This window comes from Podarcis cretensis, assembly GCF_951804945.1.
Source record: "Podarcis cretensis genome assembly, chromosome: 8".
NCBI classification, from domain to species: domain Eukaryota; kingdom Metazoa; phylum Chordata; class Lepidosauria; order Squamata; family Lacertidae; genus Podarcis; species Podarcis cretensis.
The window spans coordinates 27,807,102-27,833,961 of NC_137177.1; the positions used below are offsets into that span (position 1 = coordinate 27,807,102).

The following is a 26,860-nucleotide window of genomic DNA, read 5'->3' on the forward strand; positions in this document are numbered from 1 at the left end:
CCTTCAACTCTCTTCTTCATTTACATTGCTTTTCTGAAGCTTCTTTCATCTCATAAGATCTGAAAGCTCTTTTTCTGGCTTGGTTAATTAAGCAGGCCCAGCCATGAGAAAGATCAGTATCACCTAACCTGAGACAAATGAAGAAGCAGTTTCACCTCAGGTTCACATGGAAGTCAAGAGCAAAGACCAGCCTCAGTGACTCCTACTACTTACTTCTAACAATGAGGAAGAAACCTGCCACACACACACACACCACAGCTCTCCCAGTGTTGTGGTGTACCTGTGTGCATTATACAGTTACAGAGCAAAGACAGAAACACGGGCGCAATCTCTTATTGCTTCGGGAAAGCCCTGGGGAGAAGGGGACATAGACGGCTAGAGGAAGGCAGGGACCTCTAGTCTCGGCAACTGCTTCATAGGGGCAAGCCCTGCTGGGAAGAAATTGCTGTGCTCATTTAAGCCTGATAGGCCACCGGGTCCAGGCAGATTGTGTTCTTGGTAATAAAGAGTTAACTCCAACTTGCATTACGTGAGCCCACTTAGCCATCCTTAATGATGCCCAACACTTCAGTTTGCTTTACAGCAGGGCAGAGACAGCTGGTGTTCCTTGGTACGTACTGGTAGGGTGGAAGGAAGGGAGGCTAACAGTAGGGGGAGCCAGAGCCAATAACAGGCAGATCTACCCTCTGACTTTTAGGTCAGAAGGCAGGAAGGTGGGGGCAGGCTGAGGTTGGTGGAGCAGTGTCCTATTTGCCCATTTGTTCTGTACAACTAGTCCCTTCCAACTCTTTGATTCAATGAGTAATGCTTGCTTATCAACCAAAAAAGCTACTCCAACAGGGCTAGTATCTGTTCTGAATTGATTAATACAGAATAAAAGAGTGCGATCTTATAATACAATTTAATAATTTAAATAGTTGCTGAAACATAATAGCATGAGATTACATCAATCCTATGCATATTGGCTTTCAAAAGTAATTCCCATTGAATCCAACGGAGCTTACTTGCTAGCAATTGTTTTTTTGGAATGCAGCCTTAATGAACAATACTAAACCACAGGTCAACACTGAAGTTTAAAATGCAGAACTGAAAAGACAAAACAGAATTTAATAAAATATCAGAAAGTCTCCTTAAGAATGAACAACATTCAGCTTCAAAAATCCTAATTGTCCTAGCTGCCGCTGTGGAGATAACCACCTGGTATGTGACATTTGCCTTGGTTTTCAATACAAAGTGTATTTTAACTGTGTCATGCTGAAATCTTGTTCCAGCCAGCGGCAGGTCAGATTTAAAAAACAAACAACAAAAAATAACCCAGGAGACGAATAGAATACAATAGAAAATTGAATCTGCAACAAAGGGTTGCAGTGTGAAATGCTCCTGTTCAGCTATCCAAAAGACAGCAACACCCTCTGCTCTACCAGAATAGTCCACCCCCTCCCTCATATTTTACACCCCCCTACCCGCAAAACCAGTTTCTCACCCTGTGTGGTGGCCACTAAGTAGCTCCATTCCCACTGGGCAATTTTAGTACTCCCCAACCCCATTTGGTTTTTTTGTGTGTGTTGCTGCAGTTCTGCAAATCTTGAGGTTTCTCCAAGTCTGCTTACACATCGATTATTCCGTTTTGGCTGCATCAAGATCCACGCTCACCTCTGAACTTTGAAAACAAAGGGAATTGCGATATTGGACAATTCCCTGGCTACCATATATGCAGGGGAGATAAAAGCAGTGATTAAATAATGCTTTTGAGCAGCTACAGAGTGCCTTTCCCTAACCGCTAAGCAAGTGCAATAAAAACCCCTCGAATCCGAGATTAATTAAAAAACATAATACGTTGCTGTTGCTCATCCACTATCTTAACTTGTTTTTTGGAAGTGTCTTAACTGAGTGGGAGGGGTCAAGGGTTGCGTGAGAGTTACTTACTGGGGGCGGAGACCATTCCCGCGAGTGGGGAGGGGGAACGCGGTGGCCTATCCAGGGAGCGATTTATTTGTTTTATAGGGGGGTTTTGCCTTCCGCAAAAGTGTGTCCCGCGAGGCAACCCGTAGACACGTGACCTCACCTGGGCTCAGGTGAAGGAGGGGCCCTGGACGCCGTTCACCTGGCTCGGCAGGTAATGCCAAGGCGGGGCTGGCGGGGCGGAAACCATTCCCGGGGGGAAGAGGGGCGCAGGGATCCAGCAGGGATCTTGGAGAGAAGCGGGCGCGGGCCCCGGGGTACCCCAGCGGCCTCGGCTAGGCTAGGCTCAGACCTACCTGTAGAAGGACTAGGCCCTGCCCAGGTGTTAATGGTGACACCAATCCCCTCGGCGCCTCGCTCGTCGCCCCCTTCCTTCCGCCTCCTAGTCTTCGAGTGGTTCCCACCCCCGTCTCCCCCCCCCCTCGCCTCCCACCCAGGCATCTTCCTCGATTTGGGGAGGAAGGGCTTTAACCCAGAAGATCTGAGGCCAGACCAACTTTGAGGGGACAGGCGGATGCAGGTCTGACACTACCTTACGTGGAGAGACCACCCCACCGCATTACAGGTAATCTGCAGTAGCTTTTTCACCTCCAATCCTGCATATGAATCCCAGGGGGCCCTATCGATTTCAGGGCGAGAGTGCTGCTCCTACTGTTTATGCTCAAGTGAGTATATTTGAGATTATAGCCTCAAGTGGAGGGGAATTGGTGATTTTTAGCCTAGAGGTTTACCAGTATTTTAAATTTGGAACTTCCTCTTGTCTGATTTAACAGGACTGTCTATGCACAGACGACTTGTATTTATTTAGTTAGCTCATACAATGTATGCACCATTTGAAAGAAACCTCAAAGTGGTTTACAAAAAAAACTGGTGTTTTTTTGAAGACTCACTAACTTTACCAGTCCAGAGACTCTGCACCCCCATAACACATGCATGCACTCTCTTTTCTTTGGAGCAAACATGTCACTCTCACTGAACTGAAAGAGTAGCCCTTAAAATGTCTGCCCCATTCTTCCTGGAATGCAGGGTAACTATTTTATTTTGCCTTTGTGGTCAGTATAGATATACTTATTGATATACTGGTGGGAGCAAATGTTCCACTATCCAAGATCACCCTTGACTTTGTCAGAAATTTAAGGGTAGGATGGGGATTCAGAATACAGTGGTACCTTGGGTTACATACGCTTCAGGTTACAGACTCCGCTAACCCAAAAATATTACCTCGGGTTAAGAACTTTGCTTCAGGATGAGAACAGAAATCATGCTTCTGCGGCGCGGCAGCAGCAGGAGGCCCATTAGCTAAAGTGGTGCTTCAGGTTAAGAACATTTTCAGGTTAAGAATGGACCTCCGGAACGAATTAAGTACTTAACCCGAGGTACCACTGTATGTTAAGGGGTAAGTCATATGCAGTAGACTATTGCTTGGTTTATGGCTGCGGTCCTACCCACCATTGCCAGAACAGTCATCTACATATTGCACACCACCTCAGCAGTAGTTATTCTGTTTACAAATATAGTGTGGCCAAAAGAAACTGGTGGTTACTGGCTTTGGCTGTTGCACTGGGGAAGCGGGGGTTACATATAACATTGGAACAGTTGTTTTGGTTGAAACCAAAGCAATAACAGGAATTATGCAGGTGTGGTAGGTGGGGGGGGGCAATTCTCTTTTTAAAAAGCAAAACAAAAAACTACAAATAGGTGGCATAGCTTGATCTGATGATTCTGGAATTATTTAGCAAGGGAATCCAACAGAGAGATCTTGTGTTTGCTCAACATGTCTGTCTCCTTCCTTCATTTCAAAGTCACCCCTTTGTGCAGCAATGCTGAATGCTGGTCATATACCTTAACTGCTCCTGTCCACCAAGGACACCCTGGCTTGAGCCTAACTGCTTAAGCTGCCCCTTATTACTCTCACAAAGCCTTTTAATTCTCACCATGCATTCATGTTCTTCTGGATTTTCTTGCATCTGTAGCAGATAGGTCCTAGAAATGTTTGTGATGAAGCCATTATCCACACACAGGGTTATATCCAATTAAGTTCTACTCAAAGTATACCGATTGAAATTAGTGGACCTAAGTTACCTAAGAAAAATATAAGAGCCTCCTGGCTCAGGCCAGTGGCCCATCTCACCCAACATCCTTTTCTCACTGAAGCCAACCAGTTGCTTAAGAGAAGCTTGCAAGGAGGACCTGAATACAATAGCGCTTTCACCACTTGTGATCCCCATCAGAGGCATACTGCCACCAGCAGTGGTGATAGTACATAGACATCATGGTTAGCGGCCACTGATTTGTCATAAAGTTAGTCATGTCCATTCATTTCAGTGGGTCTGCTCTGTGTCCCAGCTTCTGCCAACCTAGCAGTTGAAAAGCACACCAATGCAAGTAGATAAATAGGTACCACTGTGGTGGGAAGGTAAACGGCGATTCCATGCTCTCTGGCTTCCATCACGGTGTTCCGTTGTGCCAGAAGAAGTTTAGTCATGCTGGCCACATGACCCGGAAGGCTGTCTGCAGACAAACACTGGCTCCTTTGGCCTGAAGTGAGATGAGCACCTTACCCTTTAGTCTGGACTTAACCGTCCAAGGATCATTTACCTTCTACCTTTTTCTCTGAGTATGACTAATTTTGGATACAGCTCACAGTTCCTGGAAAAGTTCTACTTCCTCTGGAGGGTTCCCATTGCACAAGCATTGATTTGTATTAATTTAAAATATTTCTTAACTACAAGTCTTTGTACAAAGGGGTGGATAAAGCTACTTACACAAGAGAAGTGCAATGTCAAACCCTACAAATAAGCATAACAGTATGCAGTAAAATGAATGAAGAGATGAATAAGGCAAAATCCCAACTAAAATGCCTAAAATGAGACATACAGAAAGGTCTTAACATGGGGCCAAAAAGATCGTAATGCTGGCACCAGAAGTGCTCCTTTAGGGAGGTGATTCTGGAGTTGGGGCACCACTGTAGAAAACACCTCTCCTTTGTAAATTCATAATGTACCCCAATTAAAGAAGTTACTTGTAGCTGGGCTTCTGCAGAGGATCTTAAAACACATGAAGGCTTTTATGTTGTTGCTGTTGTTGTTAATTATTTATTTGGACTTATTAGGTGCTTCTTACCTAAGAGCATGGGTCCCACCGAAGTGCTAACTATGACCTTTAAAGCCCTTAATTGGGCTTGCCAGTGTGGCATCTATGAGAACAATGGTGCCATTGAGTCCATTCCCTGGTGCTGACAACACCTCTGAGCCCGGTCCCCCCCCCCCCGGCCCCTTGGTCATGAGATGGTGGAGGTGATTACCTTTTTCTCCCTCAAAAAGTTCATAGAGCTGAAGGATGAAGTTGGAAGTGTGGTGCTGCCCCCCCTTCCTTTTTCAGTCTGATGTGTTTTTTCAGGCACATTCAACTGGATCTGACTTCTAGCAAGATCCCTTGAAAAAGTGAAGGTGGTGCGCACACTTTCTTTTTTTCTCTCTCTAGGCGGGTGAGGGCTGGTTTGGGAAAGGGGGAAGAGAAGTGACCAGAGGGGACGGTACCAGGGATGGATTAAGACATTTAGAGGTTCTAAGCACTTAAAAGATTTAGCCCCCCCCCATATATATATCTAATTTTAATATAAACAATAATAAACCGTAAAATAATTCGCCATCGCCAAAATAAAAAGAAACCTACAATAAGATGGAAAACAATGTTGGTTTTTGTATATTTGTATAAATAATGTTGTTTTTTGTTCAGCTGTGCCATATGGTCCATGGTAAATCTGGCAATGGAAACATTCAGTGGTGCCCCCCTTTTCCTTGATGCTCTAAGCACATGCTTATTTTGCTTAATGGTTAATCCAGCCCTGGATGGTACCCATACCACTTGCTCAAAAATCCAAAGACTTTAAACAGTTGGCAACCCCTGCCTTAATGGTTTAGGGCCCAGTTATTTAAAAAAAAGGCTGCCTACCCCCATGCAAACCTGCCAGATATTTAAGCTTCTGTACAGAGGCCCTTCTCATACACCTGTTGGGAAAAGAGGCCAGGCTAGCAGACAGGAAGGATTGGGGCTTTTTCCATCGTGGCTCCACAATTGTGAAGCTCCCTAACCCAGGATACACAATCAGACTCCTTCTTGATATCACTTAAGAGGGACCTAAATGCATTTTTAAATTAGTATTTGTGACTGCTTTTTGGGGGGATATGCAAGAGGTAAGGAGCTTCTTAACTTTGTTCAGATGGATGGCTAATGGAACTGGATTGGAAGAAGGGAGAATGATTTACCGCTGCTATTGACATTAGCGAAATGTTTGATATTTGTATGTCGTTTTAAAATTGTTTTAATATCTTAGCTGCCCTGGGAAAGCAGTCTCTTTTGCACAGTTACAAACTAAGAGAAACGAATCCCCTGAATCTACTTAACAAAAACAAAACTTTTCCTTTTTGTCTTTGTGAGCACAGGATATTCTGAAATGGACGAAGCGGCTGCTTAGGGTATAGATTAACCCCAAAGAAGACAAAGCAAAAGGTAAATAACAAAAAAGGAGAGGGGTTTTTTGGGGGGAGGGAGGGAGAAGAGAAGGGAGATGGAAAAAGTCAGCACAAAAATTATGACATGCTCTGTGCTGGGGGGGGTGGGGGAATCCTGCCTTTCTTCCCTCAGGCCACTCTATTTCTGTCTTCAAGGAAAGCTGAATTCTTTGTTAGACCTGTACAAATAAGGCAAAATGAGATCATTTGCACGATTCCTTAATTTGTGTAATCCTGCAATATTTATGGCGTTCCATGACTTGATTCTGGCTTTGCCATTACAAGGAGCTCTGTGTGATGCCAAAGCTCAGACTCTCCCCTTCACCACTGGAGGTTTCCTTCAGCCACGCTTCCACCTCCTGAAGCTTCAGCCACCCAGCGCCCACATAGGACAGGTGTGTTGTGTGTGCGCAGAACTCCGACCACCAGCCACAACCACCCCAGACACATTGCACGTGTCTTTTCCTGGCTCATCCTCACTTCAGCTTCCTGCAGGCATATCTACCCTTCCAAAAGCTATGCTTGAAAGCCCTGGGCAAAAATTCCATAGGACACAAAGGGTTGCACTTGGAAAGCAAAGTTGGCAAGCCTTGTCTTCAACACCAATAACAGAAGTGCTTTCTGTTTATATGCGGGGTCATCTGGAACTCCATTGTATCTTCAAAGGGCTAGAAACTTGATTTATTTTTATTTCAAACAGAAAGTTGATATTCTCAGGAAACTGCATTCTGCATCCAATGTTGCCACATGTGCTTCCATTGAATTGCAGCACATAATGCAAAGGGTGGAGGGTAAGAATCTGAAGTGGGCACTAGTACAGAAAATATTTGTTGCACAGCTTGTTGGCCTCTTAAGGGAGCCTCATGGGAAACTTGTATCATCTGACACCTATATACAATGTTGGAGGAGGGTCTTTGGTGCATTCCCAGTGCCCAAAGGAGTTTTTCATTAGAAAACTGGCAGTATTGTGGCCATGCTCCCATATAAACAGAAAGAGGGGACATGTGAGGCAAAGAGGTGCTGGGATTCAGAATATGGCACTCAATCCTGCCAGCCTTTCATCGTTCCTTCTCTGAGCCACTTGCAATCTCTGCTTTGTGGGATTTTTGTGCAGCTACAGATCCCACACTACAGCAGCAGTAACATGGAACCTAATACCAAGTGAATCTTGACCGTAGCAGACTCTTGCTGTCCTGGTGGAGGCAGAACTTGAGCATCTTAACCTCTTTCTCTTCTGCCGCTTCTGCTCAGGTCATCTGGATTTGATGGGGAGTATGTGTGTTTGAGCATGTGTGGTTTTTGTTTTCTGTTTTTTTCCTCTCTCCCTGTCAGGAGTCGAAAGGGTGGCAAGTCATGCTTGGAAAGACACAAGGACATCGCCAAAACCTAAGCAGCTACCACCAGCCCCCTAAAGATGTTGCGGTACCCCAGCAGATCAACTCTCCCAGAACGACTGACATTAGCTTGGAGGTGTTCAGTGGCTCTACCCCTGAGCTCAAGCAAACCCGCAAGCCAACACGAGCTGCGAGAAGCCGCAAAGCCGACCCCAAAGATGCCAGTGGGAGGGAGGGCGAAACGAGTACCTTTATCCCTGGCGCTGTGGAGACCCCCCGGCCCCCATGCTGCCCCACTCTGTCCCAGGCCTGGAGTGTTTACAAAGCGATCTTCTGCTGCATTGTGACATGCGGGGATTGCTTCAGGGACTGCCCTTCTAGGAGCCTCTACAATGAGGCACTGACAGATGAGAGCCGAGAGTGCAATGGGCGTTCGCCAAACAGTCCTGCCAATAGCTCCCCTGCTGAAAAAAACGGGAGCCAAACCAAAAAGAGCACGATCGGGAGCAGTTTCAGCTACCCAGATGTGAAACTGAAAGGGATCCCAGTGGGGATTTATACCCCTAGCCCCCACACAGATACTGATTCATGCTACAAGGAGCCTCTTCCGGAGAAGATAGCCAGGAACAGCATAGAGAAGCAACCTCTCCCCAGCAGCCTTCGAAGCTCTGAGGATTACTCCGCCGATGATTTGGATACCGACAGTGACAGTGACCCAAAGAATAGCTCTATATCCAGTGGTCGGATTGATTACCTGATCCACAGGAAACTGACCGAGCTCTTCAGCATTCACCAAATTGATGAGCTGGCCAAGTGTACGTCGGACACCGTCTTCCTGGAGAAGACCAACAAGATCTCAGACCTCATCAACAGCATCACTCAGGACTATCACTTGGATGAGCAGGATGCCGAATGCAGGCTGGTCCGGGGGATCATACGCATCAGCACGCGCAAGAGCCGGGTCCGACCCCGCGTTTCTGTCCCGACCCGCCCGAGTCTGGAGGAGAGCATGAGCAGAGGCAATCTGCCAGACAGTGGCAACGAGACCATGTTGGCATCTGTGCTCCCTAGCGAAGGAGGTACGTATGAAGCTTTGTGCTGTGTGTAGAGCAAAGGGGAGCCATAATATTCAAGGGTAATGTACCACAGATACATTAAAAAGCCTATGAAGTATGGGGCTTTTTAATACATATTAGAAAAGAAGAAGAAGAAGAAATAAGCAAATATGCATGAGTAATTAAGCACCAGTTTTAATACCAGATCTGGTTTCTCTCGGTGGTAGTTATTCCAATTCCCATGCACCATATACAAAGAAATAGCCTGTATTTTAGCCCAATTTGCTTAACAAACAACACTAATCCTCCCCTGGAGTCAGCATTCATAGGTACTCCACGTTCCCAAATTGCAAAAGGATGCCACTGTAGGTCCTAGCTCTGCATTACAATATGGCGGTGGGCAACTTTAAAGCTTTGGAAGCTGGAGTAATGTGGGAGACCCTGGCCAAATCCCTGTTTGGTCAGAAAGATCACTGGGTGATTTTGGATCAGTTGTCCATTTGCACCTATGTCCCCCTGCTGGGAAGGCCTGTTGTGAAGATGAAACTGGATGGAGGGTGGAGACGATAGTGGCAGCAGGGAAGAAAGTATGCTACCCTGAGCTGCTTGCAGGAGTGATAGAATAAGAATGCAATAAAATCCTCTGGTGGGCATGCTTGTATGTATACTCCTCTCCCACATGCACGTGCATATCCCTCACTCTTCCTAAGTAGGTTCAAACAGCCATCTTTTCCCAAAGTGTCACAGTTGCCACACCGGCATGTTTTAAGATGTGGAGATGCCCAGGGGCTGAATGTGCATTTGAGTGGCCCCTTCCTTCACACACAAACCTACATCAATGTCATTTATACCCCTCAACTGGAGCGCACTGTTTCGTCAGTATGAATGTGGCCCCTGCTTGTGTGAAGCCTGGGGCCATTATCTCCTCTAAAAAGGAGGAGGGGCATTGTCTTGCCACCTAGTAGGAGCCTTCTGCTAGGGTCAAATGCATGGGGTGTTTGCAGCCAACACTCCTTGATAAGCTATGAAAATCCAGCTTGGAAGGCTACCTGAATTCATGCTTTTTTCTTCGCTGTAGGCCAGAAATGCCTGGGAGGCAAGCAAAGGAGAAGGCTTTTATGTCTCTCACATGCACCCCAATGCCAGGGATGGAGAGCCCTGTCCCTCCACATGTTGTTGGATTCCTAACAGACCCAGCCAACATAGTCAGTTATGAGGGGTGATGGGAGCTGTAGTCCAGCAATATCTTGAGATTCACAGGTTTCCTGCTATAGGTTATCAGTAGCTTCTTATTTTGAATGACTTGAAAATATTCGCTCATAGCTAAGGTAGCATATGGTGGGCTCTCCTTTAGCAACTGGATCTAGCCACTAGAAGACTCAGCAAAGACTTGAACCAAAATCCCAGTTCAGCAGCTGAGTCATTCTCCAAGTTACTACCTCTAAGCCTCAACCTCGTATTTGCAAAAAGGGGTATAACGGCAACACAATTTAAAGGGTGATGATGAGAAGGAATGAAAGAATGAGGGTGGACTACAAACTGAAATAAGCTCAAGTTTTCTTACATAAGATCCTGGGTACATTTGGGGGTTGTAACATTTTGTGCACTCACTAGCAAACTGGCTATACCCTTGTCTGTTTCACAGAGGCAAATCTGGCTGTGTTGCCCAGTGTGTGCTCATCAGCTCCCCGTTTCCCCACATTCACACACTTAGCTGTTTGGGTATATCCCTAAAATATGTATATGCCAAATGATGTGTGTTTCCTTTCAAATTTCTTCTTCTTCTTTTGGTTATCTGTCTTCTAGATTTCCCTGTTCAGATATCTGTAGAAACCACAGCAGATATGAAAGCCAGGAACATGCGGCACGGAGCATACAGCGCTGCTGGTAAGCCATCTTCACAGAATGAATCGTGTTACCTCCTTTTTCCATTTGCAACCATCGAGCCATCACCGCCTTCCCAAAGTGAGCCTGAAGTCACTTATAATTAGGCTCATTATAAACATTGTTTGCAGACAGTACTATTGTTTGTTACTAAGCAAGGTATTGGCTTGGGTTTTATATTGAAATAATAGCATGAGCCTTATTCAGGAGTTCAACTTGCAGAATGAATAATCGTATAGAGCTCTGGCGGTGCCCACTGTACCAGCCCCCCACCAACATTGCAACCCTACCCCTAACCCACCTATGCATTTGGGGGAACCTGCAGAACTCTGCACAGTCAAGATTCCCCATGTGGTTCCCAAGATTCCCCCACGTGATTCTCAAATTATTTGTCCCCTGGACCTGTTGAAAATTGCTGAAGGTCTTGGCAAACCACTTAATGATTTTTCTGCCTGTTTAGCAATGGTAATTTGCTGCAGCATTATTCCTTTAAGGAAGACAGAGCCTTCTTCCAACCGCTCCATTCTGCAAACCACCTAGTTTCGAAGAACATTGGAGTGGCTGCTGTACTTGCCTTTATTCTCAGAGAGAGACAGCCTCTGCATCTTCTGCTTTTCACACACATACATTGTTCTTCATTATCCTATGGAAGCAGTAAGGGTCCACTTAGTTTCTCTATATTGTCTTTATTTCTGTTAAATAAATCATGACACAGTATAAGATGCCTTGTGTTGTTGTTCATCTGAGGTTGTATTTACCTAATTTTAAGACCTGCTAAGGAACAAATGATTGCTATTAGGTCTCCATATGTAAAACCACATAATTCAAAGAGGGTGCACTTTCTTTTCCCCATGACTGTACATATAACCGCACAACTCCACAGAATCAGTGCCACACACACACAAATGAAGCTGAGTCATGGACTGTTGGTGGTCCATGGATCACTCTTTGGGAACTCCTGGCTTAGAGCACAGCTCTGCTCCATGCAGTTTAATCATCATGCAATTTGAATATTCAAATGTAGAAATGGGTAACACCAACTGGTCCTGGGGATCCAACTGCTGATTAATTCGACGATTTCCTTTGAACAAGTGTGCGGAACCTATGATCATGCACGTTTATTTATGTTATTGGGAATTCTGGAAAATCAGGTGTTCAACTGAAGGTGCATGGGGTATGTTTTCTAAACAGCGCTTCTGAACTCCAGGGCTGGGAAACTTGTGACACAGCCCTGAATTATCAACTTGTTTATAGAGATTATAAGAAGGGGTGAGACCCTGTCAGCATAATGCACATCTGCTCAAAGATTTGCTCTGGCTGCCAATAAATTCAAGGTGTTACTGTTAATATATAAAACCTGCAACAGCTTCAGACCCATGTACTTGAAGGATCTCCTTCCCCTATATGCTCCCACTTTGGAACTGGTGCTTTTAAATGACCCACTCTGCACTTGCAAGAAATCAGTCTTTTACCGTGACAGCACCTATTTTCTGAAATCCCCTAACTGTTAATGTCAAGCAGGCAATTCTCTTGTATTATTTTTGACAGCTGCCCAAAAATGTTTTATGTGGGCTAGTCTACCCAAAACATGTAATGAATAGTTTATACCATTTTATGTAAACTGTTTAGAGATATATTTTTGATCCTGTGATACATACAATTGGCTTGAGTGCAAAGTAAACCCATTCCTGCCTTCTGCCTAATGAGCCCAAAGGCACTGGTAGGATTCGCAAGCCCTTTGTTTTGGCAGCAGGGTGGGTGGAATGTTCTCCTATGTGACTTTGGGGTTGGTTTTATTTATTGGCTTAATTATTTCAGTGTTACTGATGAATGAGGAGAATCGGAGACATGACTTGAGAAGAGAGCGTAGCAACTAATTCCAGTCACTACTTCTTTCCCCATGATAATCCTGTTTTAAAATTCTTGGATGAGCCTAGCTTTTTAGCCTATACCCTCTTCCACGCACATTTCTGGCTATGGTCTTGCTGACCTGTTTTAATATATGCAACAACCTTTGGTAACGTCATTCTTTTTCTGCTAGCCGTGGAGAGAGGCAAAGTACTATACAAGGTACGGAAGCCCTGCTGTCTGGCAGCTGGAAATGGTTCTCTCTCTGCCGGCTTCTTCCTGAGGTTTCCCAAAGCCATTGCCTGTGTTTTTCTGACCCTACTTTGCACAGCCTTGAAGGCTAAGAACTTGCTCTTGGTTTTTACAGGCTCGCCGAGATTCTTAGGAGTTTTGACTTCTCTCCTGCAATACCTGTTTCCACACAAGTGATTGGTGGGAGTGGAGGGTGGAGGCTGCATAAATCTGAGTCACAGAGACAGGGGAGACCTTATAGTCCAGCTGTCTGCTTAATGCAGGACACAACTATGGCTATCCCTAACAGCTGTCATTCAGCCTCTGCTTAAGTTATTCCAGTGAAAGAGAGCCTACTGTCTCCCATGACAGTCTTTCCCATTGCCAGACAGCTTTTGCCATGATTGTATTATGGAATGCAGGCTGTAATGTCTGATGTGGAATCTACCAGGTTAAGTAGGATACAAAGAGTCTCAGGTTCTGTTTGTTCTTACCAAAAGTCAGGTTCTAGTCCTCATGGCTGTGGACTTTTTGAGAGGGATCCACTGCTTGCGTTGGAATATAGGGGTTGCAGCATACCATTTTTGCAGATATTTTCTTCTTCTTCTACCCCTTTCCTAGGTATGCCATAGTCCTGTATGGCTCTCCTCTCCCTCTTCTTGTTCCTTCTGCCTCCTGTTCTTAGGGTTAAAATGGCTGCCAAGAGCAGCATCACCGGTGTGCCTTAGCTGTGCTTTAGCAGACACCGACTATGACAGATTTCGAGAGCACCTTGCACACAGCTTGTGGTCAAGCTACATTCCCCGAGCTTGATGCAAGAATGGCTGGGTGCAGTTCTTGGGTCTTACATGGGATCTTGGGTTAGTTATAAACAGGGCTGTGAGTCTTCTGCACATCCATGATGCAGGGTTTGGCTAAGAATGCTGGCTTTCTTTCCCCACCTACCTCTCAAGATGAGCTTCAAGTTTTTGTAGCTACAAAGAGACACTTCAAGATATGCAGTTAAGTCTTCTTCAGCTGAACATGAAACAGCACTTCTGTAGTCTACTGGGCTTTAATGCTGTTTCTTTATGGCAAACAGAAACAGGGGCCTCATCTGCATTATATATTTAAAGCAGTATCATAGGATCCTAGACTTGTAGAATTGGAAGGGACCCCAATCTTATGTAGTCCTGCAATGCTAAATAATTCCTAACAGATGGCCATCCAGCCTCTGTTGGGCTGGAGAGTCCACCTCTCTCTGAGGTAGTCCGTTCCACTGTCGAAAGCTCTTAACATCAGGAAGTTTCCCCAAATGTTTAGTCAGAATCTTTTTTCGTGTAATTTGAATTCATTGGTATCATACCACTTTAAACAGTTATGGCTTCCTCCAAAGAGTCCTGGGAACTGTACTTCGTTAAGGGTGCTGAAAGTGGTTAGGAGACCCCAATTTCCCTAACAGAGCTGTGATTCCCAGAGTTCAGTGGGAAGAGGGGTTGGCTATTGAACCACTGTGAAATTGTAGCTCTGTGAGGGGAATAGCGGTCTCCTTGCAACTCCCAGCACCTTTAACAAACTACAGTCCCCAGGATTCTTTGTGGGGAATCCAATACTATTTAAAGTAGTATGATACTGCTTTAAACGTATGGTGCAGATGGGTCCAGGGTTTAAAAAAACAACTAAAAAGCAACCATGTTTACATAAATATGAGAAGATGCTGTTTTCCTGCATTGTGATTTTCAGTCCAATAAATGATGAATTGGTTCCATTTTTTGTGAGGAGGTCTGTTTATTTTTCTCTACTTCTTTGACAGATGTGGTCTGTCAGTTTACCCATTTGTGCAATTTCATATCTTCCACTATGGATGGAAAATGGAATTTCCAACAGCTGAGCAAAACCTTTTTGCTGCAGTTAAGCAGCTTAACAAATAATACAAGAGGGGTGGACAGATTTCAGGCTTGTTGGATCTACTTTTTTCTCCTTTTTTACTAGAACCTAAAGATGTACAAACCAAGAGCCAAGTACAAAAGTCATGCAGCATGAAAGAGCAAGAGTCCCTCTGAGCACATTCTGAGCCTCGGAACTTGGTTCGAGTACCAGAACTGACCTGAGCTCACAATTCTTTCTTTTTTAAAAAAGTCCACTCCCAGTTACCAAATCTTCATCTCAGCAACATAATTGGGGTGGGGAGAGCTGTTTCGTTGTTGCATTTGTTAATCAGTTGTGGGTTGGAAATCCTTGTTAATCCATTGCACATCACCCAGTAGATCCTGAACTACCTCTTGCCCTATAACTATTATATGTACCGGGGCGGGCAACCACTGGACCGTAGGCCTAATTAGGACCACAGCACTATTTGGACCTCAGGACCATTTTGCCCAAGCCGCTCATGCCTGGGGCAGGTTAAGGTGTAGGTGGGTCCGAGGGGGCTTGCAGTAGGTGCTGCCACCATCATGATATCAGTTGATTCACAGGGGAGTTGTCCTAGCCATATGTCAAACTTCGCCCCCAGGGACTAGGGAAAATAAGGAACCCTAAGGCTAGCAGAAGTCCATAACAGCCGAAAGTGGACTGAGTATGTTCCATGGGCATGGAATGCTGAATGACTGCCAGCTGGTGGAATGGACTGTCTGTAATCTTGAACAGGAGCACTTCACACAAAACTCTGTTGCAGATGCAACTTGTAGTCTCCAAAATGTCAAATTGCAGCCTCTTGGGAACTTAAAGTAAAACAAATTTGACCAATCCAAATTTCCAGAATTATTCATTCATTCATTCTCTCTCTCTTTCCCCCTCCCCCCCTTCACTGAATTTGGGGTGGGTGGGTGTGCTGATGATATACAGCCCTGGTTATAGTACAGTGTTCCAGCTTATCCTTTGGGTATGCATTTTCCAGGCTTTTGTATATTATGTATAAAACTCAGTGTGATCTGTTATTTACAACAAAAACAAAAACTAAAACACCCTCTTCTTTGTTTTCCCCTCTCAAGGATCTCCCCTGAGCAGAGGCTCTTCTTTCCAGGATACAGAGACAGATTCCTCTGGAGCTCCTCTGCTGAAAGTATATTGCTGAAAAATGGACCTCGGGAACTAACGTGCTAGGCAACGAGGCCACGGGGCAAGTTCCCGATTTCTAAATGACAAATACGATGCCACTTTATTTTGTTTGTCAATTTTTAATAATTGAACTTGACTCCCTTAACTTGCATTTTAAGGGGGCCTCATAAGCAGATTGTTGTCTAGCAGCAAAATGACAGGAAAAGGATATTGGCACCAGCCATAAGTTGGGCTTTCCCAAAATGCCTGGTTCTGGTGCCATTTTCCAAGATAGATTCTGCTGTAAACTTGCCTTCAGATGACCAAGCTAGTGCCTTTTTCACTACATCCATAAGCAACTTTTTGCTGTAATGGACGTTAAGTAGCAGTGATGGTTTTTTTGCACACGTCTTTCTAAGTGTGATCGTCCCACTAGTGTAAGGGCTCCTGTTATGCAATATCCCACATTATGTTGGTTTGATGGAGCTTGGAGACCTTGAAGACATCTTTCTACATCTGTCGTTACTTAGTACAGTATGCTTGGCTCAAGAGTACCACATCTGTGCCTTGGATGGACTGTGTTGAGCGAGTGATGATGAAACCGCCTTCAATGATGGCAAATTGACATGAATGATGGCAAATCAACTTTCAAGCCATGTGTAATCCGTGGCCATCCTACAGACTTTCTAACTAAGTTAACGCAAGCTGCTTGGAAAACCAGCCAAGACGTGACTTCATATGGCTTGCCAACCATTTGTTGCAGAGCATTGTTTCAATCAACTGACAACCATCATCCAGGGTTGGAAATGATAGCTAGATTGGGGCTTGCTATGAAAAACCATAGCACTCGGCATCACATGTCATTTTCAGTTCTTTTTTTCTAAGCCCATCCTGCTCTACATCAAAGTTAAGCCTTGGAGGGTAAAAGAAGAAACCAGTTTATAAACAAGCCAGCTTATATCAAGCAAATCATAGCTTTCATAGTAATTGTCAAGCCTCAGAATGACATTTAGAAACTTGATACATTTTTTCTCATATGGAACGTCAAGGAGTTTGCGATGGATGGGGATCCACAGTGTATCTGGGACATTTAACTTGAAATTCAAACTGGTTTGAAACCCATTTACGTTGTTTTGCTTCCCTCAGATAGCAATGTGAATTGTTACTAGCCATTCTTTTAGCAATCCTATAGTCTGTTGACAGAATAAAGGTACCCAGGGCTCCTTTGTTCAGAGCCCTTTTCACCTTTGTGCCTCAAATTCAGGCTGCTTTGATTTCAGTGGCAGAAGAGCTGAGATGTTGATGAAATGTTCTGCAACTGCGGATGGGTAGTTTCCAGCGACGGCTGTGCAAAAAACTCTTGTCCCTGGAGCTGTTGCCATAGAGGATGGCAGCATCACACACTGACCCACTGATAAGTGTGGTGTAACATTGGGCTTAGCTGGGCAGAGCAAGCACGTTTGTGTAATGTTATTAAACAGCGGCCACAGTCCAGAGCCCCACAACTCTGCATGCTGTTTTTGGAGCTCGTGGGAGGATGCATATGTTGTGAGGGGGACGGGGGAGAGAGAGAACGCATAGCTCTCCCTTTCCCTCACCCCCACTAACATCTCGTGAGTGAATTCCTTCTCCTTTCTGTTCCCCCAACCCCAGTACTCTCACCTGGAGTCTTCCCAGATTGGACCAGTGTGTCTTTTGTTCTTTGCAGAAGACTGCAGGGAAATCCTCAGCCAGGTTAATTCATGCAGCTGGTGGCATTTTGGTGATTTGCTGTATACTTATCTTCATTTTTAACTTAGGCTTGATCAGAACTGGTAGCAGTGTATAATTTCCCCTCTTTTAAATGTGCACACTTAGTTGTCAGTAACATACTGGATACACAATACTGTGCTGATTTTTTAAAAAGTGCCAGTCACTCCCCACTGTTGCCTCTCTCTTTCTCTCCTGCACCTTTCTGTTTTGTACCTTAACTTGCCTGGAGTAGTGTGTTTTCTTTGGGAAAGGAGCTAATATGGAAAATACATGTCCTTTTGCTCTTTTTAAAAAGCCAGTGAACTTTTAAAAAATAGTAATGATGATTATGATGATTTAAAAAAAAATCTACCCTTCTTCCACCCATACCAAGGTATGGGTTTAATCTCAAGGATGACAGCAGCATTTAGGAATGGGTTCCGATGTTGCCTTTTGCAAATACCACGAACTTTGCATAATGTTCTAATGGTTTGTTTGTTCCACTTGCAAATATGTACATATTTTTATTGATTATTTTCAGTTGACAAAAACATACCCACAAATGGAATACAGAACTTAACAGTTGTTCAGGAAAGAAAGAAATCAGTTGATGGTTGTGGTCTTAAAACATTCGAAAGTAGGCAGTCAAATGAAGGTCCTTCACAGGGTTCTGTGTGTCAATGGAGGGTGAAAACCATGTTCAATTGTCTTAACAAAGTCAATAAAAGGATACCATGTTGTACAGAAGAAGACGCGAGTCCTTTTTTTCCAGATCAATGTTCCTTTCATGAGGTAGTTTGTTCTTAAGCACAATGTCCCGTACTTGCAAAATTCAAGCTTCAAAAGGTTTTGCAGTTAAAGGCTTTCCAGTTCTTTGTTTATCACTAATCAATCTGCAACGAAGGATGAGATATTTATTTATTGTATTCTTAATCTGAAGAGTAAAATAAAAGGGCTAGTTTTGGGTCTCATCATAGTGACTGTCCTGTCATCTGATTAATTATTTGAAAGAATAATTTTCCCCAAAAGAGAATGAATGGGGCAAAAAGATTATTAGGGAACTAGGCAAACTGCATTCCTGCCAGCAGAATTTGGATGTATTGTTAATTTTATTCAATCTGACTGGGCACATGTGCTATTTTTAGAGCATTTTCTCAAGTCCTAATTGAGAGAGATCCGAATGGTAGTCTAGTCCAATTTTGTTTCCATAGTTGTTCCTCTAGCTCTTCTCCACAATATTTTCCCCATTTTATTCTTAATAAAATGAAATAAGAGGAGGGGTAGCAAGAGGATTTTATATAGTTTGGAAATGATTCCTTTTTCCATTGTGTTGGTAGTATCAAATAATTGTTCAAAGCTGTTTAGGTTGAGTAGTGTCTGAGCCCTTAGGTTTGGTTGGTTTAGGAAGCGTATGATCTGTTGCATGAGGTCTGGAACTCCCCTTTCAAGCAGCATTTGATGACCCTGAAAAATAAGAGCAAATTCCTATGGGGAGCAGTATCAGTTGTGGGTCTGCACAGATAAGGAAGCCAAATGGTGTAGGCTTGTGTGGTCTTAAGGAAAATGCTTCAAATGTGCCCAAGGTGGATTAAGTCTCTGCCTCTTTGTCAGAGAACAGATAGCTTCAGGGGATATCAAAGGTTAGAACACTGGACTTGATGAACCAGTTTTCCCCTTTCTCCTACTACTAGGAGAAAAGTCTCTCTCCCCCCCCCCCCCCAGCTTTCACCATCAACTTCTTCTGCAGAAAAAAGAAATTTTAAGCTTCTACCAGTGACTCTCTGAGATGACAATAAAAAACAAGGAACAGGGGTGTGCAAAACCATAATAAGCTTTGAGCCATCCCAAATAAATACACGTTGGCACTCTGCAGTCAGAAGAAAGCACCACTGGGAGTTCAGTGGCAGTTACTCCCAGGAAATGATGCATGGGATTGCAGTCATGCTGATCCTAATAAACTGGGCATTATATGTATTGCTGCTACCCACCCAGCCCAAAGCAGGGGTAAAATATACAGTGGTACCTCAGGTTACATACGCTTCAGGTTACAGACTCCACTAACCCAGAAATAGTGCTTCAAGTTAAGAACTTTGCTTCAGGATGAGAACAGAAATCGTGCTCCGGCGGTGCGGCAGCAGCAGGAGGCCCCATTAGCTAAAGTGGTGCTTCAGGTTAAGAACAGTTTCAGGTTAAGTACGGACCTCCAGAATGAATTAAGTACTTAACCCGAGGTACCACTGTATTATGAATAAACTCAGCTGCTTTTCTTTTTGACTCTCCTTGGTGTGACTGTGGGGCATAATCAGCTCCTGCTGTTTAAAATGTGATCATGAGCGCTCATTTTTGTTTCAGTGGAAAGTAACAATAGAGCTGAGGTGGCCACCTTCTCTTCTCCAGTTCATTGATTTCCATTTTTCATGAGAATTTATTGATGATTGTTAATTGGAAGAATACCTCTGGAGAGTTTACAACATTTGACGCTTTTTTAGCTTAGAGCAAAGGTGAGGAAGATGAGTCATGATGGAGGTATATAAAATGGGTTGGAGACAGCAGACAGAGCAGCTTTGTTCTTCATCAAAGCAAAGTCCGGGAAAATTCAATGAGGCTGAATGGTGGAAGATTCAGGACGGACAACAGAACGTACTTTTTCACACAGAGATAGTTAAACAATGGAACTCACTCCCACAAGAAGTAGTGATGGCCAACAACTTGGATGGCTTTAAAAGATAATTAGACAAATTCACGACTATGTTTGATGATGATGGTATGCCTGCCTTCACCCTAAGGTCTCAGGGCAGGTTACAACAATTTAAAATCTAACATTAAAATCCACTATCGGAGGCAGTAAACCTCTGAATGCCAGTTGCTGGGAAACACAGGAGGGGAAAATGATGTGCTGACATTCTGCTTGCAGGCTTCACAGAGGCACCTGGTTGGCCACTGAGAAGAGGATGCTGGCCCAGGTGGATCATAGGTCTGATCCAGCAGGCACTTCTTATGTTGGCCTTTGGCTCTTCTTGCATTCTTATGTTCTTAAAAGGTAAAGGGACCCCTGACCATTAGGTCCAGTTGTCACCAACTATGGGGTTGCGGCGCTCATCTCGCTTTATTGGCCGAGGGAGCCGCGTACAGCTTCCTGGTCATGTGGCCAGCATGACTAAGCCACTTCTGGCGAACCAGAGCAGCACACGGAAACACCATTTACCTTCCTGCCAGAGCGGTACCTATTTATCTACTTGCACTTTGACGTGCTTTCGAACTGCTAGGTGGGCAGGAGCAGGGACCGAGCAACGGGAGCTCACCCCATCACGGGGATTCGAACCGCCGACCTTCTGATCGGCAAGTCCTAGGCTCTGTGGTTTAACCCACAGTGCCGTCCACGTCCCTCTTATGTTCTTAGTACAGCCATAACACATGCTTCACTTCTCTTTCCCAGAGGGTGGCAGCATCACCACGATCAACTGGCTGGGGAATTTCAAACATCTGGCTAGTGCAAAAGATAGGCACCGCTTCAAAACAGGCAGTTCAAATTCTTGTCAGTCAAGGATGTAGTGCCAGAAGAAGGAATTGCGGGATACATTTACTACTGTAGAAGTGAATTTTGCAGCAGCAACAAAAATAAAATAAAAGTTTTTTCCCCAGAGTTGACATAATATTGCACATTGCCTTAATTCTGCAAAAGAACGAAATCTTGACCTTGAGTTAAATTCACAGAACAGGAAGTATTTTTTGGAGTTGCTTTCTAAATAGTTCTTTTTGAATCTCATTTGTCAACAAGTTCACTTATTCGCTATTGATTTGTTTCATAAAATTTTCCACAGCTTGATTGTAAAACGAACACACAAACAAGCAAACCTCAAAGTGGTTTACAAATGGCAGACAGCTTCACTGAAAGAAAGCTTACTTACGTCATTCCTTTGCTGTAACAGCTCCACTGGCTACTAGACAAACTTGATTGGCTCCCTCCTTGTTTGTTCCTCCACTGACAGGGGAAGACTTTCCTGTTTTTGGCATGGTTTTAATAGATTTTATATATGTCTGTAGTTATAAATTCCATTCAAAAGTGGCATTTCCTAGTGGCATTTCCCCACTAGGTGTGGGGAGTGGGAGAAGAAATGTGGTTCAATTCACACTAATTAACACTACTCCCTAATTAACACTTTCCTAAACACTCTGTGTATTGAAATACAATAATCCTTCAAAATTTGCTCTGAATTCTGCAATGCAGTTCTTCAGCCAAAATGCTAAAATGTATATGTTATGTACTGAAGTTCTCACCCTGGGCCAGCAGGGGGATGCTGTAGATAGTTTTCACTCAGGTCCACATATGCAAATAAGGGATTGAAAGTGATGTTCAGTGATTGGATAGTTACAGAAAATTGTTACAGTAGCATCATACTGGAGCTCTATATAAGCAGGCTGGCTGAACCCTTCAGTTCAGTTCTGGTTCTGGCTTGTGAATAAACAAGAGCTGTTTGAAGAATTGCTGTGTCGTCTGATATGTTCACCCACAACTTAACAGTATACACCAGGGTAAATTGTGCATAGATACAGAAGGGGAAACGGCTTTGCAAAAGTGCGTGTCTTAGGCAAAACGGCATAAGAAAATGTGTATTAGGAGAAATTTGCAATAAAATGCTGGTGAAATTTCATGGGGATTTTTTTAAAAAAGACTATTTCCAAACTGATGTGGAAATGTGGAGAACTGATGACTGGAAAAATCAGCAGCCAAAATTGACATTTTTGCCTATCCCTATCTGAATTGCCACAGGGATTCTCCCTCTCCATTTTGTGTTTAAGCAATGATTGAAGCCATTTTTATTTGGATAGGCTTTTAATGTTTAACTTTTCTGCTCTTTTAGGAATTTTCTGGAGACTGCCGTTCAGTTTTATGATCAGGTCTGATATGGTTTTTTATTACAATTGCTACTCCCATGTTTTATTGCTGCCATTTCACTGAGTGACATGTTATTTGGGGGTTTTAATTGCATTTTGCAAATCATTCTGCATAAGCTGCTTTGAACGGTATGTAGAAAAGTGGCTAAGGAATAATGACAATGAATATGATAATCCATCTATATCTAATGTTCAGAGGGCGAGTGCTGTTGTTCATGAAACCAAAACAACAACAATACCTACACTCTCTGTAGCCTTGGTGGAATTCCAAAAGTTGCAGAAATATTAAAATAAAAAATGAGGAGAAAGGACCCCGGGCAGGGCAAGGCAGATAGTGGAGCCTAAACAGCCCTATGAGGTCTAAGTAGGCATGAAACACTGACTGGGTGGAAGTTGGATAACTTGAGAGAGTGTGTGTGAAAGCAGTGGAGTGGCTGGAATCCTGAACAGCAACATTCGTTACTGCAACGTTTTGCTGCGGATCCTGCACATTATTTGAAAAGGATTCTTGTAAGGAAGAAAACTGGAAAATCATCCTTTCTACTCTCTGCCTTGGAAGTCATAGGTTAGCAAGGCCGGAGAAAGCTCAACAGTAATAACGGCCAGACATCCTGTTTCCATAGTGGCCAACCACATGGCTATGGAAAGCTCAGGAGGACCTGAGCATACCTGTGGTTTCCAGCCACTGGCATTCAGAGCCATACTGCCTCCAACAGTGGAGGGAGAACACATCTATCATGGCTAATAGCCGTTGATAAATAAGGAGATATATATATATAATTCAAATACAGGAGCTGGTGAGTCCTTGAAGTTGCCCATTCACAGTGAGAAGCACCTAGACACAGACACAGATCACATGGGCACAGTCTTCCCCACTTGGGTGAGATGTGTTGTTTTTCTATTTAAATTGTAATAATTATCTCTACATTGGTATCTGTATGTGTAAATAACCACATGCAAATCAGTGTCTTTTGCCATTTTATAGTGACATGTTTCCTCTTTTCTGACAGAGCATGAGCTGCCACCCTACTAGAGGGCCTCGGGTGTCTACAGGAGTCACCACTTGAAGAGATGCCCTAGACATAGGGGACTTTGTTCTGCAGACGATACGTTTTATTTAGCTATCATGAGGACAGGACAGTCCTAACCTTCACCTGATGCACTTTAGTCAGTGGAATCAGGGTCCAGCTGACGCATTTTGACCTGGTAATGGCAAAAACCTTGCTTACAGGGCAGTGTCCTCTGTAATGTGTAATTCTGGTGCCAACAGAAAAACAGCCTGTATTTCTAACCCCTATCTAGATACGCACAGGCGGGGAATTTCTACCAGAACTGAATGCTAGGTCAACATTATCTGTGTGTCCCCCAGTTGGATTTTTACCATTCCTGTGCCTAGAAAACTCCACCATTGCCACCTGACCCAGCCAACTTCAGCTCAAACAAAAGGAGCACTCTGGACACAGGGCTAAAGTCCATTCCCATCATGCCTGTTTGTTTTCATAGCTGCAGGATATGGCAGGCTGTTTGCGCTAAGCCCAGCCAAGGCCGCGGTTCCTGAACATTTTGGCCTTCGATGACAGCACTGTATCTGTGGCAGTCCGCCATGGTGGCCTTGTATCGGGAAAAGCAGAGCGAGACCTGCTTGTTTGTGCTGTGGTAACTCATAGTCTGAGTGATGGCTATGACTACTTCTACAGCCTTGTTTTCCTGCAGCACAGGTAAGAGGCGTGCAGGGCAAACTAAGACAATAATAAATCTCATTAGGTGAAATAGAGCTTCTAACTAATAGGATTGGTGAGCAGCAGCAAACTTTCCTAAAGGAAGGAACGTAAGAGCTCTACTGGATGTTGTTCTCAGTGGCAAACCAAAAGGCTATGTACCGTATTTTTTGCTCTATAAGACTCACTTTTTCCCTCCTAAAAAGTAAGGGGAAATGTGTGTGCATCTTATGGAGCGAATGCAGGCTGCGCAGCTTGTTGGGTGACATTCTGCACAGAAACATGTTTGTACCTTTAAGAACAGTTTTCGTAAGCTCTGGGCTAATTGGTTGCAGCTGGCCATGGCTACAAAAGGAGAAAAGCTGCAGTTTGAACTCTGCCTGCAGGAAAAACACCCACAAGTTTTGCTGTTTGTTGTTTTGAAATAAAGTCCTTATTTAATTTGGTTTTACACCGGTCTCATGGTGTCACAATCTCTGTCATCTGCCACCAGTGGAAAATCCCCCTCTAACACAGCTATCCCAGAAGCCAGAACAGCAAGAGGGATTTCTGCTTTCACTGTGCAGCGATCCCTCTTGCTGTTCTGGCTTCTGAGATTCAGAATATTTTTTTTCTTGTTTTCCTCCTCCAAAAACTAGGTGTGTCTTGTGGTCTGGTGCATCTTATAGAGTGAAAAATACGGTAAGTGCACAATCAGGACTTGAGTACGACAGCTGGGAGTTAGTTTAAAAGTCAATGCCAGTGTTAGGTTAGTGTTAGGATTGAAGTTAGCGCTGCCGATTAATGGCGGATTCCCTCCGAGCTCCGGAGGGAATCGGCTCCGCAGGATCGGGTCTTGTCCGCGCCGGCGATGCGGGGACCCTTAAAAATCACAGGCGCGGATGCCTGTGAACGTGGTGACTCGGCGGGCACCATTTGCGCCCCCCAAACCGCGAAGGAGCCTTTTTAAAGGCTCAGGAACGGGGACGGGGGACGGCGCGGTGCTGTGAGTCGATTGCTCCTTCTGCGGAGCGAAGCCGCATGCCATTGCCGGAGAAGCGCTGACTTTTTCCTTGAAACATTCGGACTCAAAAACAAGAACCCGTGAGTAAACATGGAATTTGGATCTTAAACAAATTTTTCCTGAATTGGGAACGAGCGGGGAAGGGTCAAAAAGGAAGTCGCCCCCCCCCCTTTGAGTAGATATTCTAACGCAAAGAGCTTGCAACTTAAGGTCGAGAGAACTTTTTAAAGAAAAAGAAAAAAAAACAACTCCACGGCTTGACGCTATAAACTTTACCGGAGGATAAACTTGACGTTTGGAGCTAAAGTTTTACCCCCCCAGAACCCGGGGACGCCCCGTGAGAGAACCTGTTGAGGAACTATTGAAGATTTTGACAGCTGTCAAAATAGCTGTCAAAAGGAAAGGATAAAGGGAACTTTGTCTTTGTTGCATCTGCTGGCTATATTTGTTGCAACCTCTAGAAAATAAGGGAGAGCAGCTACAAATTAACTTACTGACTGGTTTTTAAACTGAGAGATACTGTAAAAATGGCTGAAAGAAGCAATAATCAGACTAAACTCAACAAAATACTGGCTCTCCTGGGAAAGTTACAAGATCAGACAGATGTTTTGACTACAAATGCGAACACCCTGGCCCTGGCAGTAAACAACATTGCTGAAGTTGACAGGGAGTGGAGGCAGGAAGTTTATATACATCAACAACAAGAGGAATTTGAGAGTCACGAGACTGTGGATTGTGAGGAAAAGGAAGGTGGACTGGTAATTTTGCAGATGTCAAGGGAGAATTACAGCTTGGGGCCTGGCATGCAGACAACAAAGGAGAATAAAAACTTGAGGTGGAAAGTTTGGACTGAGTTGGAAATTGCAAATTTGAGAGTGGAACACCTCATTAGTATTAATCTTAAATATGGAGGGCCAACTGGAAAAATCATGGATCTTGTTGGGTCAGAGCCCCTTCGAGCCTTGGGGCTTAACCTAAAGGACTATCCAAGAGGCCGGCAGAGAGGAACTGAGGGTGACTTGAGAGCCTCGGACGTGAGATCTCCAGGTTAAACAGTATTGATTGATGAACATTTACTGGGGACTAAACCGGGAAAGGGGGGTTGGAGTTTGGTAATCCAAAGGGTACAGAATTCTTAATTACTTACTTTTATTTGTTTTGATATTTGTATGGAAGTTGGGAAAGCTATGGAAGGGAAATATTGACTTTAAGAAATATGTTAAAGAATAAGAAATGATGTATAAGATGTTTAAGACTAGATAAGCTAAAATTGGTGTCTAAAATGGTTAAAAGGAAATGAAAATGAGGAATGTAATAATAATTTTATGGAAGAATGAGGAAAGGTAAAATTACAGTATGTCAAAATTATTAAGTTTAAGGTTGAGAATTAAGTAATAAGGATTTGCAGGACTAATAACTTGAATTGGAATACAAGAAGGGGAGGGGAGAGGAGGTCTAAGAAAGAAGTTATATGAAAATAAGCAATTGAAATTTCATTTGTTTGTAATTGTTTTCTTTTTCTAAATTTTTGTATTTTCTGTTATTTTTTCTTTTTTTGTGTGTGTGTCTATGTGTATTATTGAAATGCTAATAAACATTTATTAAAAAAAAAAATGAAGTTATGAGTTATGCAACACCGATAATAAGCAGTGGGCTGGAGAGAGAGTCA

The 26,860-nt window shown here is 43.8% G+C and overlaps 1 protein-coding gene across 4 annotated transcripts; it reads left to right on the forward strand.

Moving 5' to 3' along the window:
* The first annotated feature begins 2,007 nt into the window (after positions 1–2,007).
* KDF1 (keratinocyte differentiation factor 1) lies at positions 2,008–18,324 on the forward strand. 4 transcript variants are annotated; one of them, XM_079986201.1, is made up of 6 exons: positions 2,008–2,116; positions 6,408–6,474; positions 7,809–8,889; positions 10,672–10,752; positions 12,791–12,819; positions 15,798–18,324. In XM_079986201.1, the coding sequence occupies exons 3-6, from the start codon at positions 7,830–7,832 to the stop codon at positions 15,807–15,809; spliced, it is 1,182 nt and encodes a 393-aa protein (XP_079842327.1). In that variant the 5' UTR covers positions 2,008–2,116; positions 6,408–6,474; positions 7,809–7,829; the 3' UTR covers positions 15,810–18,324. The 4 variants fall into 4 exon arrangements, with proteins under 4 accessions (XP_079842327.1, XP_079842324.1, XP_079842326.1 ...); XM_079986198.1 differs by lacking the exon at positions 12,791–12,819 and having other exon boundaries at positions 2,011–2,116; XM_079986200.1 differs by lacking the exons at positions 2,008–2,116; positions 12,791–12,819 and adding an exon at positions 2,151–2,627.
* Positions 18,325–26,860: the final 8,536 nt, after the last annotated feature.